The following is a 20,710-nucleotide window of genomic DNA, read 5'->3' on the forward strand; positions in this document are numbered from 1 at the left end:
ATGGGAGAAAGATATATTATTGGTCTCAAGAATAAGGCTGTTATTTTACTGGACAGTTTCCTGGATGTATAAGGATTTCATATTTAAAGTCTTAAATTACTTCAACAGAAATTGTACCTTTTCATTATTTTTTTCTGAATTGTATTTAAAAAGCTGTTCTAGACCCTCAACCCCTAATATAAACCAGATTAAAATAAGGTATGGCATAGATGAAAATGGTTGAATCTTGTTGTGTTGAAACTGGGTGATGGGCATATAGCCATTTATATTGCTATTTTCTCTCTTTTTGATAACTTTGTGAATCTTCAGAATAAAAGAAATAGATCACAAATAGTATTAATAAAAAAACCTCAAGTGAAATAGAAAGTGTGATTTCAAAGGATGATTTTATTTTCAGATTGAAGATGCTCAGGTTCAAGACACTGGTCGTTACACTTGTGAAGCAACAAATGTTGCTGGAAAAACTGAAAAGAACTACAATGTCAACATTTGGGGTAAGTGTAATCAGCTCTTGAAAGCAAATGATGCAGCCGGTGGTTTTTGTGTCACTTAAAATGATATTCATCCATGTAACTAAAACTGATTCTAATAGGTAGATGAACAACAATTAGTACATTTACATGGTTCTGAACTGTCCTGGGTATCAGTTCATATAACTACTTCAAGAGCAACTCTAGATGAACTTTCTTGTAACTTTGATGTTGAAGGATTCTCCTCATCTGCCTGAGTAACATGCCCTTTGTCTTCCACAGCCAGCGTCTCGTAATGATTGGGCCTTCTCTAGTAACTAGTGGTAGGTTCATCAATGGAAAGAAAATAAGCCAAAAAGCCAAATTATACATGTGAACTGTGTGTGTGTATGTGCGAGAAAGAACACAGGTGCTTGTGTGGTGGGAGATAGGATTACTATGATAATCAGGGAGAAAAGCTAGTCTCAGTTGAAATTTTACCATTTGTTACTAATTAAGGTAATTCTTTTTTTTTTTTTTTTTTTATTTATTTATTTTTTTTTTTTTTAACAATTTGAAACATCTTTTATTTAGAAACAAATGTGGAAATTATAAACATGAACAGTTTTACTTTATTAACTATAAAAGATAGGAGGTCCCAAAATATATCACAAATGCTGTTTTGGTCTTATTTGATATATACCTAAATTTCAATCAATATTAAATATGTAATACTAAAATAACATGTTTAAATTTAGTATTATGCTTTTATTTCATAGTTATGTATAAATTGCAATGATCTATATATATAATTAAACTCTATAAAATCAGCTTTATAACACTTTCATAATTATTACACCTAAAAAATTTTTTCTTAAAATTTTTTTTTCATTATGCCACCAAGAAATGACAAAATTATATACATATATAATGTGAAAATGGTAGGATATATATAAATGCAACTACATAACTAGCAAGTAATTCATTACATTGTTTTTTTACCTACTGGCTGTGAGCTTCCTTAAGCCCATTCATCCTTTCATCTTGAGAATCCAATGTGGTATCTGAGTAGGCTGCAGTCAAGAATTTGTGTAGGAATTACTTGAGAGTTACTTAAGAGAAGTTTTTTTTTTTTTTTTTTTTTTTTTTTTTTTTAAGAAATGCAAATCAAAACCACAATGAGATACCATCTCACACCAGTTAGAATGGCAATCATTAAGAAGTCAGGAAACAACAGGTGTTGGAGAGGATGTGGAGAAATAGGAACACTTTTACACTGTTGGTGGGATTGTAAACTAGTTCAACCATTATGGAAAACAGTATGGCAATTCCTCAAGGATCTAGAACTAGATGTACCATATGACCCAGCCATCCCACTACTGGGTATATACCCAAAGGATTATAAATTATTCTACTACAAAGACACATGTACACTGTATGTTTATTGCGGCACTATTCACAATAGCAAAGACTTGGAATCAACCCAAATGTCCATCTGTGACAGACTGGATTAAGAAAATGTGGCACATATACACCATGGAATACTATGCAGCCATAAAAAAGGATGAGTTTGCGTCCTTTGTAGGGACATGGATGCAGCTGGAAACCATCATTCTTAGCAAACTATCACAAGAAGAGAAAACCAAACACTGCATGTTCTCACTCATAGGTGGGAACTGAACAATGAGATCACTTGGACTCGGGAAGGGGAACATCACGCACAGGGGCCTATCATGGGGAGGGGGGATGGGGGAGGAGGGAGGGCTTGCATTGGGGAGTTATACAAGATATAAATGATGAATTGATGGGTGCTGACGAGTTGATGGGTGCAGCACACCAACATGGCATAAGTATACATATGTAACAAACCTGCACGTTATGCACATGTACCCTAGAACTTAAAGTATAATAAAAAAAAAATAATAATAATAATAATTAAGGTAATTCTTATAGTCACAACTTGAGCCTCAGCTGTGGCTGTCAGCTAAAAAGCATTCCCATTTCCAGCATATTCACCTGTATTTCGCATACTTTAAAAAACTCATTTATAATGTATTCATTTGTGTGGTGGGAGATTGGATTACTATAATAACCAGGGAGAAAAGCTATTCGCAGTTGAAATTTTACCATTTGTTACTAATTAAGATAATTCTTACAGGCACAGCTTTTGCTTCAGCTGTAGCTATCAGCTAAAAAGCATTCCCATTTCCAGTACATTCACCTGTATTTTACATACTTTAAAAAACTCATAACTTAATAAGCCCTCTTAATTTTGATTGTATTTGTTTAAACTTTTTAATTATTGAAATTATAAGCTGAATTTACCTTTGATTTATAGTTTATTCACAAACATTTTTTAAATAAAAATAAAACTGGATGAAATAACTTTATTCCGATGGAGAAGAAATACTCTTTAAAATTTTGAAAGCATGCACTGATGTAGAAAATGACTTATTAATAAATGACTATCATTGTTAAAAAACCCTTCAGGCAGGTTATGAGAAATGCTATTATACACCCTATAAAAATTTACTATTAAATAGTAAAAGTTACTATATGGTAAATTTATTTCATTATATGCTACTTATATGTCATTAACTTCTGTTCCTGCCTCTTTTTACCCATTTTCCCTCTCCATTTTCCCTTCCCTTCCATCCTCATTTCTTTCAAATGGGAAAAATATTTATTATTTATATCTAGTTCATTTATTTAATAATTTAATATTTTTATCTAGTTCCCAATATGGACAAGACACTAGACCAAGTGTTATCAAGTAAAGATGACAAAAAAGAAAAAAGAAAAATTAGGAGTGATGATCAATTAGAAACTGAGGTGAAGAATTCCTTTTTCATATGCGATATTTGAGGTACCTATGGACTATGTGAAGCTGTCGGCCCTGCAGCCAGAAATACAAGTCTATCATTTAGGGGAGATAAGAGTTAAAAACATAAGGTTGCCGACATAACTATATAGGTAGCAGATGAAATCACTTGGAGAAGGTAAAAAGAATGTATACAGAAGAGTACTAGATAGGATGGCTCTCAGGTGTACCATATAAGAAGAGAGCTAGTAAAAGAAACTCTAGATAAGAAACTGAGAAGGAAGAGCCTGAGAGGTCGGAGGAAAACCCAGTAAAAAATGTGTCATGGAAACTATTGAAAATGTTGTTCTCAGAAGAACACAATAGGTAAGTTTGATGTGGATGAATGGATGAGTGAATGAGTAATATTACATACTGCAGAGAAGTCAAATTAAACTAAAAACATACTTTACAAATATGCAGACCAATACCTCTTAAAGAAAAGCAATGTAATAGTGAAAAGCAGAATGCAGTAGGTATAAGAATGAATGATAAGGGAGAAAGTTGAGACATCAAAGATAGATTCACTAAAAAAAATACTTACAGTATGCTTCCATCGTCTAAGCGCTATGCCATGTGTGGACATAGAGCAATTAGTGAGAAAGACAATGATGTTGTTCTCACAGAACTTATAGTTGGCTGGTGGAAAAATATCTTTAAATAGTCAAAATTAAAATTAAACCTCCTAAGAGCTATCTTCGGTGGTTATGTAGAAAAGCATATGAGAAACGTTTAACTGAGCCCTTAAGGATGCTCAGGCATTAACTCTGTGAAGAGGGTAAAAAGCAATGCAAAGCCCTGGAGAATACTGTCTGTATTCAGTGAGCTTAATATTCTTCACTATGGAGCCTAGTGTGGTGCGAGGAGAGAGAGGAGATATTAGGTAAAAAGGTAAAAATAGGCATATTGCAGAAGGCCTCTTAAATTAATTTAAAACATATAGATTTGATTCTAAAGGTGATAGAATAAACTAAAGGGATTTAAAAAAGGACTGGGTGCTCAAGTCTGTATTTTAGAAGAAAGCAGACGTATTTAATAAATTGAATCAACATGATTCAGTTGATTAGATGAAGTGTGGAAACAAGAAGAGTAAAGGATGGATGTCTGTGTGGCTTAGCCGACTGGGCCATGAGGATAATAGTGTCCTTTTCTCAGAGAAGGAACAAAGAGGGCTCAGTTCAGTTTTGGACAAGTCAAATTTGACAATGCTTCTAAGGCATCCAACTTGAGATGTTAAGTAGTTAGTTGGATATAAAAGTCTAGACCTCAGAGAGGGTCTCCATTACAGATATAGATTTTCAAGTATTTGTATTAATGAGAAGCCCTGGGGTTGGAGAAGGGTAGAGTTTAGAATGGAGATCATAAATTTATAGTAGTGACAATCTATGCAGTGTGTCATTTTCTTCTGGAACTTTCAGTTTGTGGTATCAGTGACAGAGTAAACTGTAGGATTTATCCAGAGTAAGGGTATTGACAAATAAGAAAGGCAAAGGTACAAGGCAGTTGAGAATATTGACAAAGGAACAGTTGAAATTATTGATTATGAAATCTAACCTGAGTAGAGAAGTCGGTAAACAGAAGAACAGGCAGCTGGATAGGGGAACTTCTGAGAAGTGAAAACACTTGAGATTCAATTAAGTCAATGGGAATTGACTTGAGAATTGGGAATAATTGAGAGCAAAAAGAACAGAGAAGTTTTCAGAAAGAGGCCTAAATTTATAAACTTACAGGAGGAATGTTCTAGATGATGGGAAGAGCCATGGTATGGCTTCTGATGGAAAATGGGATGGGTATATCAATAACTGAGTAGACAGAGTATTTAGACTGTCTACTCTAAATACTGTGGATGTTGGGTTCATACAGAGTGATGGTAGGACTTAGTATGAAAAGTATAAGAACATGTGTCAGACTGTTCAGTGAATAAAGGAAGAATGACAGGTTTACAGATGGGATTTAAAAAAGAGAGAGAGAGAGAGAGAGAAAAGTAAACTGGTTATATGAGCCTCAAAGGAATAGAGGCTTTTACATGGGATGGTTGAACAATGACCGGAAGCCGCACTAGGGGTGCAGGAGGATTCTCCAACTCCTCAACTCTCAGGAGTTTGGAAGAACAAGCCATCTACCAGCTGACAGTCCTGCAGCCAAAAAAGTGTCATCAAGGAGAGTTCAGCCAGCAACTGCAGACTCCAGCGCCTTTGAGAAAATCATGGGTAGTCAGTATTCACTTTGAAGGTTCCAGGGTGAAGCTGTAGGCCAGTAGAGAAGCAGACTGTGCAATCTGAAATAGGTAATATGTCCTTTCTTTAGACAAAACCCCTTGCTTCTGTTCTTTAGTATATGTTATATGCCTTATGTTTCCAGTTCTGTTCACTATTTGAGATATCAAAGCTAGCTAGGCAACAGTGACTGGGCTAAGTTTAAACTTGGTAGGTCCTTTAGCTTTTTGATGCAAGGTGTCTAAATATCTTGCATCAAATATACATTTTATAATAGCTAAATATATGAGCTAATATATTTTATAAGTTATGATAAAGTAGTTTCTCTTTATGCCATTCTGAATATTTTGATAAATGTCTATCTGTGTACATGGGAAGTCTGCTATTAGCTATTTATGCTACATCTTACAGGTGACTTTTAATTTGATGTTGATGTCAATCTCATATGCCAATTTCTTCATTATGTCATTTGAGTAGAAGCCTTTTATCTTACATGTAAACTGTTAGGAAAATTCTATATGAAATGAGTGGAAAAATAATATTTTTATTTTTTTCCAGTTCCCCCAAATATTGGTGGTTCTGATGAACTTACTCAACTTACAGTTATTGAAGGGAATCTCATTAGTCTGTTGTGTGAATCAAGTGGTATTCCACCCCCAAATCTCATTTGGAAGAAGAAAGGTCAGTTTTCATCCTTGAAATTTATAAAATTAAATGAAAATAGAAGATGGATGTTGACTTTGTTTGACAAATGTGTTAGATTATAAACAAATTTTCCTGGGGTTTGCATGCTAAATGCTAGACAGCAAAATTGCTTTCTATTAAATGTGCAACGTGTGATACTTCTACACTACCCAGCTGAAATTTTTTAAAGACTGTTAACTCCTCCCTAGAAAAAAAACTTATGCATTAATTGATTATTTTTGAATCAAATGCATTATAGGGCAGCTATAAACATTGAGAACACGCCATTCAGGAACTACATTTTCTTCTTTAAAATAAGTTTTAAACTTCCTGGGTGATTGGTTCAGTCATACCCCAAACCTCAGCATCACACAATACATCCATGTAATAAACCTGCACCTGTACCTCCTGAATATAAAATAAAAGTTGATATTATTAAAAAGTAACATTTTTTCTCTGTGACAGTTTTCAATGTACATTAAGAATGAATTCTGTGTTTGACCAGATTTTCGATTTATTTATCAACAGCTCCTTAAGCCCACTAAGTAGCAGAAAGATCATTTAAATTTTTAGTTCATTTAAATATTAGTGCTCCTTCATTTTACATACTAGGGCAGGATTATTTTACAGTGTCATTTGCCTTTTATATACTTGAACTGAGTAAACAAGTATCATATTTAGTAATGTATACAAAATGCTTTATATTTCTGCCTCATATTCTGCCATTTGGACTTCTTTGCAGGCTCTCCAGTGCTGACTGATTCCATGGGGCGAGTTAGAATTTTATCTGGGGGCAGGCAATTACAAATTTCAGTTGCTGAAAAGTCTGATGCGGCACTCTATTCATGTGTGGCATCGAATGTTGCTGGGACTGCAAAGAAAGAATACAGTCTGCAAGTTTACAGTAAGTTGTTGATTAGCCAGGCTTTGGCACAATTTTCTTTTAAATCTTTTCATCCTTCTCATTTACTTTTAAAAATATCTTTAATATTCATTCAAGATGGTACGGTTGTAACTATCATACGACACACACATTTAAATTGTGCTGACATAACTGGAGAGCAATTACTTCCTTCTGGCTGTTATTCGGCATTACAGCTGTCCACTCTGCATTAGATCACCAATGACAGACACACCAGTGTGGCTGTAATTTTTTGGGGGCGGATAGTGGACACGTGGAGGGGGAAGGGGGAGCATTTTACCATAGGGGATATTTACAATATGTAAAAACATTTTATTTTAAAGATTATTTTACTTGTATAAGATCTTAGAGTGCTTAAGATAGTTGTATAGTCATTTAATCTTCACATGAGCTGTTATATAAGACAAAACTGTCGCCTCCATTTTGTGTACGTGGAAATTTAAGCTCTGAGAGGTTTTGTTGGTTGAACAAGGTCACGTGGCTTGTGTGTAGTAGGACCGGCACTAGAACATCGGATTACTGACACGGGCCTACTTTTCTTTCCACATACATATGTATTAGAATTGATCTAATTTTTGTTCCTAGCATCAATGACACGTGAATTCAGCTTCAAGTAACAGAATAAATGGCTATAAGTGGCTTAACCAAGTAAAGGTTTATGTTCTCACATAATAAGAAGGCAGAGGTTAGCATTAGTCACTGGAGTTGGTCAGCGGCTTAATTGTGTCAGCATAGGAGCTCTGGCATTCTACTAGTCCCTCCTTCATGGTCTCAAGATGGTAGCTGTTACTGTGGTATCAATTCTACGTGGAAGGCAGGAGGAAGGGAAAAGGCTGGTATCTTTCTCTTTTGTTAGGAGAGCAAAATTTTCCCCCAAATCCCCAGCAGACCTCTGTTTAGGTTTTATAGGCCTAAATTCATTCATGTGGTTACCCCAGTTTTCCAACAAGACTAAGAAACCATCTCAGCTTTCCCAACTCATACTGTAAAAGGGAGAAGGAAGAAAGGAGTTAATAACAGACATTGGGTTGTAAGCTAGGCTACTGTATCTATTTTAAATGAGCACTAGGAAGACTTACGTAAAGCAGGGCTACAAGTGATAAGTTCAAATATTTGTATAGCTTCTCAAAAGTGGGAAGTCAGTGAACTGTGTCAATAGCTTCATTTTAGGTATGAACCCACTTGAAACATTGGAGAAGAATTCCACCTCTCAGCATAACATCATGTCTGTTAGTCCTGGGTCTTTTCTTTAGTTGTTATATTTTAACATAAAAATATATTTAAGTTTGGCTGATGAAATTTCCTATGTAAGACTTGAAACAAACATTTCCTATTTTGTTTCTTTTTATCTTCCTCCAACTCTCAGTTAGACCGACCATAACCAACAGTGGCAGCCACCCTGCTGAAATTATTGTGACCCGAGGGAAGAGTATCTCCTTGGAGTGTGAGGTGCAGGGTAATCCTCCACCAACAGTGAGTTGGATGAAAGATGGTCGCCCCTTGATCAAGGCAAAAGGAGTGGAAATACTGGATGAAGGTCACATCCTTCAGCTGAAGAACATTCATGTATCTGACACAGGCCGTTATGTGTGTGTTGCTGTGAATGTAGCAGGAATGACTGACAAAAAATATGACTTAAGTGTCCATGGTAAGTAGAAAGAGGCTCAGTATGATCATTTACTGGCTAATACAGTCTAGCATCCTGGATGGGAGATATAGGCCCCAAGTTTTGAAAGTCATTTATTTACAATCCATCATTTTAAATATATATACCTTTTCCCCAGGTCAGTCTTATTTATCCTTCTATGCCTGATCTCACATTATTTACCTTGCTGAAATAAGCACGTATTAGATATTCTTTAAGGAAAGCACACAGTAAAGTAGAAAATTGTTGTCTTCAAATGCTTTTGGTCCGATGCTGTCGCAAGTAAAATCTCTTTATTTTATGTTTTCCAAATTAGCTGACTTAACTGGGCTTGTATAAAGGTAAGTGCCTTAGAATTTACTGAGTCATCATCAGTTGGACGTGAGTTATACTGAAGTCAGCTTTAATATTCCAACTCTAATGAGTCATAAATGTCAATAAGAATAGAGCAAACATTGTAAAAGTGTTCCTATTTCTCCACATCCTCTCCAGCACCTGTTGTTTCCTGACTTTTTAATGATTGCCATTCTAACTGGTGTGAGATAGTATCTCATTGTGGTTTTGATTTGCATTTCTCTGATGGCCAGTGATGATGAGCATTTTTTCACTCGTCTGTTGGCTGTATGAATGTCTTCTTTTGAGAAATGTCTGTTTATATCCTTTGCCCACTTTTTGATGGGGTTGTTTGGTTTTTTCTTGTAAATTTGTTTGAGTTCTTTGTAGGTTCTGGATATTAGCCCTTTGTCAAGATGAGTAGAATGCAAAAATTTTCTCCCATTCTGTAGGTTGTCTGTTCACTGTGATGGTAGTTTCTTTTGCTGTGCAGAAGCTCCTTAGTTTAATTAGATCCCATTTGTCAATTTTGGCTTTTGTTGCCATTGCTTTTGTTGTTTTAGACATGAAGTCCTTGCCCATGCCTATATCCTAAATGGTATTACCTAGGTTTTCTTCTAGGGTTTTTATGGTATTAGGTCTAACATTTAAGTCTCTAATCCATCTTGAATTAATTTTCATGTAAGGAGTAAGGAAAGGATCCAGTTTCAGCTTTCTACTTATGGCTAGCCAATTTTCCCAGCACCATTGATTAAATAGGGAATCCTTTCCCCATTTCTTGTTTTTGTAAGGTTTGTCAAAGATCAGATGGCTGTAGATGTGTGGTATTATTTCTGAGGGCTCTGTTCTCTTCCATTGGTCTGTATCTCTGTTTTGGTACCAGTACCATGCTGTTTTGGTTACTGTAGCCTTGTAGTATAGTTTGAAGTCCGGTAGCGTGATGCCTCCAGCTTTGTTCTTTTGGCTTAGGATTGTCTTGGCAATGCAGGCTCTTTTTTGGTTCCATATGAACTTTAAAGCAGTTTTTTCCAATTTTGTGAAGAAAGTCATTCGTAGCTTGACGGGGATGGTATTGAATCTATGGTGGGATTGTAAACTAGTTCAACCATTGTGGAAAACAGTATGGCGATTCCTCAAGGATCTAGAACTAGAAATACCATATGACCCAGCCATCCCATTACTGGGTATATACCCAAAGGATTATAAATCATGCTGCTATAAAGTCACATGCACACGTATGTTTATTGCGACAGTAGTCACAATAGCAAAGACTTGGAATCAACCCAAATGTCCATCAGTGACAGACTGGATTAAGAAAATGTGGCACATATACACCATGGAATACTACGCAGCCATAAAAAAGGATGAGTTTGTGTCCTTTGTAGGGACATGGATGCAGCTGGAAACCATCATTTTCAGCAAACTATTGCAAGAACAGAAAACCAAACACCACATGTTCTCACTCATAGGTGGGAATTGAACAATGAGATCACTTGGACTTGGGAAGGGGAACATCACACACTGGGGCCTATTGTGGGGAGGGGGGAGGGATTGCATTGGGAGTTATACCTGATGTAAATGACGAGTTAATGGGTGCTGACAGGTTGATGGATGCAGCACACCAACATGGCATATGTATACATGTGTAACAAACCTGCATGTTGTACACATGTACCCTAGAACTTAAAGTATAATAATAAAAAAAAAGACCAAACACACACATACACAGGAACAATGACTTAGATGTGTGCATTTTGAACTATAATTTTTATAGCTATAGAAACAATGGTAAATTTAATGGACACAGATCTTGTAACTTGCCCTCAGTTAAGACACACATGAAGTTCAGTGTTAATATCCTGTAGTTTGCAGCCAATGTGTGTGCCAAAGCTATAGGAATCACAACACAAAAGGGAAGATGAATTAATCTTAAGTACTTTTTTGTTGGATTACTCTTAATTTTTAGGATTAGATGATTGATTTTTTAGGAAATCTCTATATGTAGGTTATAAATCCATATTACAAATTTGCAAGAAAAGATGAGTGATTCATATTCACAGTAGCAAAGGCATACAATCAGTCTAGGTGCTGATTAAGAAATGGTGGATTGGATAAAGAAAATATGGTACATATGCACCATGGAATACTACACAGCCAAAACTCATGTCCTTTGCAGCAACATGAATGCAGCTGGAGACTGTAATCATAAGTGAATTCATGCAGGAATGGAAAATCAGATGCCCCATAGTCTCACTTGTAAGTGGGAACTAAACATTGGGTACCCAAAGACATAAAGATGGCAACAGTAGACACAGGGGACTATTGAAGGGGAAGGAGGAAAGGAGGCAGGGGTTCAAAAACTAACTCTTGGGTTCTATGATTACCACCTAGGTGACAGGATCAATCATACCCCAAGCCTCAGCATCACAGAATATACCCATGTAACAAACCTGCACATGTATCCCCTTAATCTAAAATGAAAGTTGAAATTGCAATTTAAAAAAAAGGGGGGTGAGTGACTCATACAAAATCACTCACCACTATTGGAATAACAATATGAAAATAATTTACTGCTAAGGTTGAGAAAGAAGTGACATTCTTACTTCCAGGAATCTCACACACACACACACACACACACACACACACATACACACACACACACACGGAACTGGTTGTTGTGATTGCTTATTTTGCTTCCTGTTAATCAGAAAATGGAAGTCTTATTAACCATACACTGTTTAGGATTTGATGTTTGATATACAGGTATATCAAATGTATAGCAGGCAACTAATATTTCCATTCCCCGTTTGTTTTCTTTTGTCTTTCAGCTCCTCCAAGCATCATAGGAAACCACAGGTCACCTGAAAATATCAGTGTGGTAGAAAAGAACTCAGTATCCTTGACTTGTGAAGCTTCTGGAATTCCCCTGCCTTCCATAACGTGGCTTAAAGATGGGTGGCCTGTCAGCCTTAGCAATTCTGTGAGGATTCTCTCAGGTATTAGAAATTCTGGTAGCCTTATAATCTTGTAAGCTTCATGAGGCTACAATTTCTCCTTAATTTCAAGTTTCTCAGTGTTTTTATTGTTTTATTTTTTTAACCTAGCTGCTTACTATAATACTCACTAATCATATTAAGAAAAAATATTTGAAAGGACGTAAGAAGCTATATGAAAATAGGAAATCTCCAAATATCTCCAGACCCCTTTTAAAAACAAATCTTGGCACTTGCTGATTACTTCAGTCATGGAATGTCAAAGCATTCATGCTACAATGAGCATCAACCAATTTGAAAAGAATTATAGGAAGTGCTGAAATTGAATCCAAAGTCTACAGTGAATCCTAGCATATAAAATACCTCTATATCCAAATATTAATATTTCAACGTATTCATGACTAATCTCAGTTTACATTTCTAAAATGGGATAGTTTCCTGTGAGCTAAGACTTTATTGTCAAGAGATTGATCATATTTCTCATATAATTTTGTGGGAAAATCCAAATAGCTTGTCATTTTTGGATCAATATAAGCGTAGAGAGAGATTTTTAAGGCAAGCTGCATAAATCTGCACTTGGCCCATTTTAGTAATGACTTGGATACAGACTAAGATAATCTTGCCAAGTTTTTGGTTAATAAAAAGCTTAGATACTTAGAAAAATACCTAATGTGTGATTGAAGGCATCTAAATTCAAACACACCTCATGCTGGAGCTTTTGGGTTAAACCTAACAAGGTGAAGGTTAAGTAAGGCTCGTGATGACCCTCTATATAATTACTAATTATGCTAGTTTATGATCTCTTTGCACTTACAGTCAAACCAGTGATGAAATTATGATGAAGTATAGCTTCAGAACTCTTAAAATGAAAAGATGTCTGACTTGTGTTACTTTCTCAGTATGCATTAAAATTCAATGTGATTATCCCGACAACAAATGCAATATTTTGGCACATCAATAAACTATATTTTCTCCAATAAGAAAAGCAGGAGATAATTTGCACTATAAACTTAGCAGAACTTATTAGAAAGACAAGAAGAAAGGCTTAATGACAGTATTTTCAGAGAAAAATATGATGGGAAATTATCACATAATGATTAATGTATCTGTATTTAACCTGGAGAAAAAATTTTGTGGTGTATTTGGTATATAATCCAAAATAAATTTAAATATTTAATGAGCCATGGTGTAGAAAGGATTATATTGTTTTTTTCTAGTTCTAGAGGTTAAAAGTAATGTCAGTATATGGAAGATTCTAGGGACAGATTTGTATCTGAATATAAACAACTTAACAGATACTTAGCTTGCTTAAAGTCAAGATGAGCTACTTTACGTGGCAGTAAGCTCCCTTCACCTAAATGTGCTCAAAATTTACCATTACTGAAGGCATATTCAGAAAAGATTCTTTCCTAGTGCCGGAATTAGGTCTAAAAAACCTAAGTTCCACATGTTTCTTCCCAATCTTGGTTATAACTGATAGGAGCTTGATGAAGAATGTCCATTGCTATTAACCACATTTATTGTCTATGATACTCACTATATTTATGACCTGAGACTAGTTACTTAACTTTGCTAACTTCAGTTTGATCACTTGTAAAGTGATGATAATAGTATTTGCCTCAGGGCTTTTGTAAGGATGAAATGAGATATCTAAAACAGTTAACACAGCACTTGCTTCTACGGAAGCATCCAATACCTATTTCTTGTTATTGTCATAGACAACCTGGTAAAAGGTTTGTGGTCTGTCTGTCCTGGGAAACTTTCCTATGTCCTCACTATGATGTTTTTACTTTGACAGGACTTTCAGTCTCTGTTGATCTTAAGAAATACATACTAATGCTGGGAGCTGGAGCTTACAGTGAGCCAAAGTCACACCACTGCACTCCAGCCTGGGCTACAGAGTAAGACTCTGTCTCAAAAAAAAAAAAAAAAAAAAAAAAAAAATATATATATACACACACACACACACACACACACACACACACACACACACACACACTAATAGCAAAGATTGTATTAATATGTGGTTACCAAAGCCTAAATGTATTATCTTCTTGGCTTGAAATTATATTTATCTTTCAGGCTTTTAAAAAAATGTTCAATTGCTAAGAAACTAGGGACTCTTATTAAATATACTAAGTGTAGCAGAGCTCCTGGAAGTGAAAAAGGCAAGCTAAAGTGATGTGCTCTAGTTTGTTACAAATTTACAGAAGTAGTGTTTTAGTTTTATCTATCTTTGTTGTGCTTAACTAGCAGCTGGAAATCCCTGAGTGAACACATGATAAGTATTTCACCTTGTGGTGCTGCCAAAGGAGTTATTCAGTTTTATAATCTGAACATGTTGCATTGTGCAATAGATAAATGAGAATCAAATGAGTGGCATATGACTTGCTTGGTCTTCAGTCTCCTGTACATGCCTATTTCATTAATATTAGTCCTCCTGATAATTTAAGTATAGCTTTTCTAAAAGCAGTACTTTGATGAAGACCCTATCATGATTATGAAGTTATCTGCCAGAAACAGATAACTGCTATAAAAATTTAATAGGTACAAGAAATGTCTCCATATAAGTATAATTTACTGTCAGAACCCATTTTTGGTTTTCACTGGATTAAGTGAGAAGGCCACAAAACAAAGAGAAAAGGAAGATCATGAAACTTATGACACTGAGGTTTGTAGAGCCAGCAGTGATTCATAAAAGTTGTATTGCTTTAATATTCTCAACTCAATGGAATCATATTATGATCTCACTAATCTGAAGTGGCAGTGAGTGCTTGAATCCTTCCCTAATTGACATAAGTTTTTAAAGCACTTTTACTTCTTAAGTAAACATAATTTCTGTTTACTAATTCAATTGGGGGGGGAAAAGCTAGATTCAGGTAATTAGCTTTGTTTGTCTAAATAAGATACTACTAAGTTCACCTTTCAGTGGGTTGAGGATGGGAAGGTTGCTTATAGAAAAAGTTCAATGTCAGCTTGTGTTTACATAAACAGAAAACAGATTGAATACTCCTGGGAAACCAGACTCAGGTGAATATTTACATGAAAATTTCATGTTAACCATTACACTGTTTTTAGTTCAAATTCAGGGTGCTAAGCAAAAATATACCAGCTAGAAAATTATTACAGAATCCAATAAATGAAGTACTTCTTTTGTTGGACCTTACTCCTCAAATGGTGCCCAGGACTTTGTTCTCTCAGTGTCTCTTAGTTCTCCACAGGTTTCGTTTCATCTTATTTGTTGGCTCCTCTGCCTTTATCTTTAAATAGAGTTTCCCTCCAAATTACACCCCCAGTATATTAGAGTTTCACTTTCAGTCTACTTGCATTTCTTAGATGAATATTTCTTCAAACAAAATGTTACATAGATGTTCAAAGTACAAAAAGAAACAAAAGCAGTGTTTCACTAGTGCGTGAAGTAACCCCGTAACATTTTATATAAATGTAGGATTCCATGAAGCTCAATTGAAAGCTGGTAGTCTTCATTCTCCTATCTTCCTTATATTAGGCTGGTGCAAAAGTAATTGTAGTTTTTGCCATTGAAAGTAATGGTAATATATTGATGTCACCCAAATCTGGGTGTCTGGTCTGGCTATCTTTCTGACATTCCCATATTATATGTTCAATGGAAAACTAAGACTATTTTCCCAATCGTCTGATCACAGTTGTCTTTCTAAGCACAAATCAGATCATGATCCCTGTTTGTTTATATACTCCATAGTCTTTCGTGAACACAATAAAATCCAAATTCCTTAGCACAGCATTCACAGGCCCTCACGATCTGGCCATACTCCATCAAGCCTCATCTCTTACCATTTTCTCCACCTGCTCTGCTTTTGGTACCACTTCTCACATCTACTTTCTACCTCTATCTCTTCATTCATACTCCACTCACAATAGCATCCGTATTAGTCTGTTTTCATACTACTATAAAGAAATATTCAAGATTGGGTAATTTATAAAGGTGAGAAGTTGAATTGACTTACATTCTGCATGGCCGGGGAGGCCTCAGGAAATTTACAATCATGGCAGAAGGGGAAGCAGGCACCTTCTTCACAAGGCGGCAGAAGAGAGAGTATGTGAAGGGAAGACCTGTCAAACACTTATGAAACCATCAGATCTCATGGCAACTCACTCACTATCATGAGAACAGCATGGGGGAAACCATTCCCATGATCCAGTCACCTCCCACCAAGTCCCTCCCTTGACACATGGGGATTATGGGGATTACAATTCGAGATGAGATTTGGGTGGGGCCACAGAGCCAAACCATATCAGCATCTCTCAACTCATGTGTAAAGTATACTTACCTTTTAAGATCATATTCAAACATCACTTTCTCTGTGAAACATTTCTTGCTTGCTGTCATCTAACATTATATTTATTTTTTTATCTATTGAACTAGAAGATTTTTCTGAATTATTTTGTTTTATATAGGTTTAAAATGTGATTTTTATAAAAGCTTGACACAAATTCATTGTAAGGGCCTCTAAAGCATACTGATTAAATTTTTACCTAAATTGAGCATCACTTGGGTGGCTTATAAAGTTTCATTTTTCTTTTTAAGTCGTCTTAAAAAGATGGTTTGCTTCTGCAGGAGGCAGGATGCTACGGCTGATGCAGACCAGAATGGAAGACGCTGGCCAATATACTTGTGTTGTAAGGAATGCAGCTGGTCAAGAAAGAAAAATCTTTGGGCTTTCAGTATTAGGTACTTATATAGTATTAGGTACTTATATAGTTTGCAACATCTAGAAAAAAACTTTAATTGCCTTAAATCCTGGAAGCAGAGTTAAAATTTATTTACCACTTGATCTCATACCTATGTTATTTAGACCCTGGACTGTGACTCTTGGCAAGAATTCAATATTTTTTAGAATTGTTTGGAGGAATTAAAATGCCTGTTTTAATTCACAATTGCTCAACAATATTCTGAGAGGCTGAATGACTTGTTTAATGTGAATGCATATTAGAATTATAGTAGAAGAAATAAAAGTCAAATATTCCTGGTGATTTGTTGACATATTTTATGCAGACTTTATAATTTACATTACAATAGAATTCATTATAATTGGATTTGTGACATATAACTTTAAAAGTAGACTTAATCAAAATAATATTATGACATTCTAGCAGTCAAATAATGAATGTGGATTGGGGGATTTGTTTTGAAGGTTATGACTTAATAAAACCATTCATAAATACCTATAAAACAGCAATCTTGCTGTTAAGAGCTGTTATTTTGTTGTTGTTTTTTTTAGTACCACCTCATATTGTGGGTGAAAATACATTGGAAGATGTGAAGGTAAAAGAGAAACAGAGTGTTACGCTGACTTGTGAAGTGACAGGTATGGGGCTCAGCTCTCAGACTTTTGATGCTCCCCCCATTCGCTGAGAGTCATTGTCTCCACTATATATCTTACTAAATTTTTTTTATATATTTAGGGGGTATAATTACAGTTTTGTTACATGGATATATTGAGTACTGGCGAAGTCTCAGTGATGGTGAACATTACCCAAGTAGTGTGCATTTTACCTATTAGGTAATTTCTCATCTCTCAACCCCTCTCCCACACCCGCACCCTTCCTAGTCCCCAAGGTCTATTAGTTCACTCTCTGTGTGTTAAGTAATTTATACACATTACTTAGCTCTCATTTGTAAGTTAGAACATATGTTATTTGACTTTTTGTTTCTGAGTTATTTCAGTTAAGATAAAGGCCTCCAGTTCCATTCATATGGCTGCAAAAGATATGATTTCATTCTTTTTATGGATAGGTAGCATTTCATGGTGTGTTTACATATATATGTGTGTGTGTGTATATATGTATCTTTGCTATTGTGAATAGTGCTACGGTAAACATACTAGTGCAGGTATCTTTTTGTTATGATTTATTTTCCTTTGGATAGATATTGAGTCCCACTATGTATTATTAATCAGTTGAGAAAAAGTCCAGCTACTATAATTGGCATTTGAAATTGAATTCTAGTTCAGTATAGCTGGCAGAAATGTAGGAGGAAACCTTTCAAATTCTGTGGAGCCAAAAAGGAGATACCAACAAGAAAAGAAGAAAGAAAGAATGAGGGGTGGGGAGGAAGGGAGGAAGGAAGGAAGGAAGGAAGGAAGGAAGGAAGGAAGGAAGGAAGGAAGGAAGGAAGGAAGGAAGGAAGGAAGGAAGGAAGGAAGGAAGGAAGGAAGGAAGGAAGGAAGGAAGGAGGGAAGGAACTAGTCTTTTCTTTCAGTTCACTAAATCATTCTCTTTTGAAAAATTATTCTGCTTCTACTTATATGTGTGTTTATCTTGCCCTACATTTTAAAATTTTTGTTTCCTTACCTGTGTTTGTGCCTTCCTTTCCTTTTCCTGTTTACTTAAATTTTATTTCAAAGAAATAGGTAGGAGTTTTGGTGAAAGAATGGCATTATTTCATAGTGGGGATTTTCCAAGAACAATATTGTTACTTTTTGTTAGCATGTTTGAATATTACAAAAGGAATATAGAATAGGAAAAATAAAAATTCTAAAACCAGTTTCACCGTCTTTACCAGTAAATTGATTTCTTGCATATAATCAAAATAAACACACCTCTAAGGGCATATTTTCAAGGCTGTCTTTTTATTGTAGATGGCCTTGCAGTTTTAAAGTAACGATGAAAGTAGCCCATAACACTTTATGGAAAGCCAGAGTTTTAAGGAAGATTCAATGAGTTTCTTATTTCATTGTTTGTCTGCCTTATGTGAGCAATAAATTTAAATAAGCAGAGCAAGGAATGTTTCTGTTTTAAGAAAGGCAGATATAAAGAGTGTGATATACTCTATTACTTAACCTGTTATTTTTTTTCTAGAAATAATGTAGTAATTAACAACAGTTGCATAGACAACCATTGCCTAAATTTTATAAAATCCTCTCTTCAAGCTAGCATATCATCCTAGCCCTCTTTCCTAACATGACTTGCTTTTATGGTTTTAAAATTTTTAAAAAGTATTTGAATAATTTAAAACTTAATATTTAACATAGATCTCATTTGAAAACAAAAATACAGGATCTTTTCCTAGAGGCTGTAAATATTAAAGAATGATTAATATATTTATATCTCTACTGATCTGTTCAACATTCTACCATCTATCTATGATAGAATCCTGGTATAGACTCAAAATATCTGCTTGTTGAATTAAAGGTTTTGCTTTTTTACAGCTTTTTGTCAAAACCATAAAATCTTTTTACAAATTTTTATATGAGGCTGGGTGCAGTGGCTCATGCCTGTAATCCCAGCACTTTGGGAGGCCAAGACGGGCAGATCACAAGGTCAGGAGATCGAGACCATCCTGGCTAACACGGTGAAACCACTTCTCTACTAAAAATACAAAAAAATTAGCTGGATGTGGTGGCAGGCGCCTATAGTCCCAGCTACTCAGGAGGCTGAGGCAGGAGAATGGCCTGAACCCAGGAGGCAGAGCTTGCTGTGAGCCGAGATTGCACCACTGCACTCCAGCCTGGGTGACAGAGCGAGACTTTGTCTCAAAAAAAAAAAAAAAATTATATGAATACAAAGGTATTCATGAATAATACTTTTAATAAAAATTAATGCTGCATTATTTTAAAACTGTACTATCAAAATGCTTAGTTGTAATAGTCTAAAAAATAGTATAAATTTAGTTATTAAACATGAAGGTCAATTTAGAATCATTTCACTTATAGATGAACACTAACGTACATTTGAAAATGATTTATAATCTATGCATATTTTTAAAGTCAGTACAACCATTATTATAAAATAAGTTAGTTTGCAAAGTTATTTTTAAGTGAATGGATACTGCAGTGTTTTACATGTGGGATATGTAGGAAGACAAATGAGTGAAAACCTCCTCTTTCGAAGTTTATGCATTGTATACATGTCACTATTAGCCAACTCTCAGAAATGGCTTTTTACAGGGAATCCAGTGCCAGAAATTACATGGCACAAAGATGGGCAGCTCCTCCAAGAAGATGAAGCCCATCACATTATGTCTGGTGGCCGTTTTCTTCAAATTACCAATGCACAGGTGTCACACACTGGAAGATACACGTGTTTGGCTTCCAGTCCAGCTGGCGACAAGAGCAGGAGCTTCAGTCTTAATGTATTTGGTAGGTGTGGGCTTTTCTTCATATCTTAAAGAATCTGACATGACTGTAGGCTACATTTTTCTTTTCTTTCTCTGTTCAAATAGTGTTTCCATCATAGAATTTCCTCGTGGAAGGAGGACCAGTGCTTGTGTACATTTACTGTTTTTCCTGAATTAATTTATAAATTCATTTGTCACATATGGAATACCTACTATGTTCTAGGCACAGTGTTTTGTGCTGGACACAACTCTGAATAAGATAGACTAATCAGTAGTAAAGGATGCAGGTATGTTGGTCAAAGAGAAGCAGGTAAACAGTGATTGGGTCTCAACCTGAGATATTCTATCCTTTTTTTTGTGAGACTTTGCCATTATTGGAAATGGCCATATTATAGTGTTTGTGGACTAAGAGTGATGAAATAACTGTGTGTTGATATATTCAGTTCTTATGTCTCAGGAAAGACATTAAAATAGATTTTTAACTTGTGCTCACTTTTTGAAATTTGTACC

At 35.3% G+C, this 20,710-nt stretch overlaps 1 protein-coding gene across 1 annotated transcript in view; it reads left to right on the forward strand.

Moving 5' to 3' along the window:
- Positions 1-20,710, forward strand: part of HMCN1 (hemicentin 1) — a 470,019-nt gene that overhangs the window by 310,155 nt on the left and 139,154 nt on the right. Inside the window, 8 exon segments of the mRNA XM_030936855.1 lie at positions 398-494; positions 6,084-6,206; positions 6,952-7,113; positions 8,498-8,779; positions 11,938-12,105; positions 16,700-16,813; positions 17,364-17,450; positions 20,031-20,222. Of these exon segments, the coding sequence (XP_030792715.1) occupies positions 398-494; positions 6,084-6,206; positions 6,952-7,113; positions 8,498-8,779; positions 11,938-12,105; positions 16,700-16,813; positions 17,364-17,450; positions 20,031-20,222 (1,225 nt within the window).

This window comes from Rhinopithecus roxellana, chromosome 8, assembly GCF_007565055.1.
Source record: "Rhinopithecus roxellana isolate Shanxi Qingling chromosome 8, ASM756505v1, whole genome shotgun sequence".
Lineage (NCBI taxonomy): Eukaryota > Metazoa > Chordata > Mammalia > Primates > Cercopithecidae > Rhinopithecus > Rhinopithecus roxellana.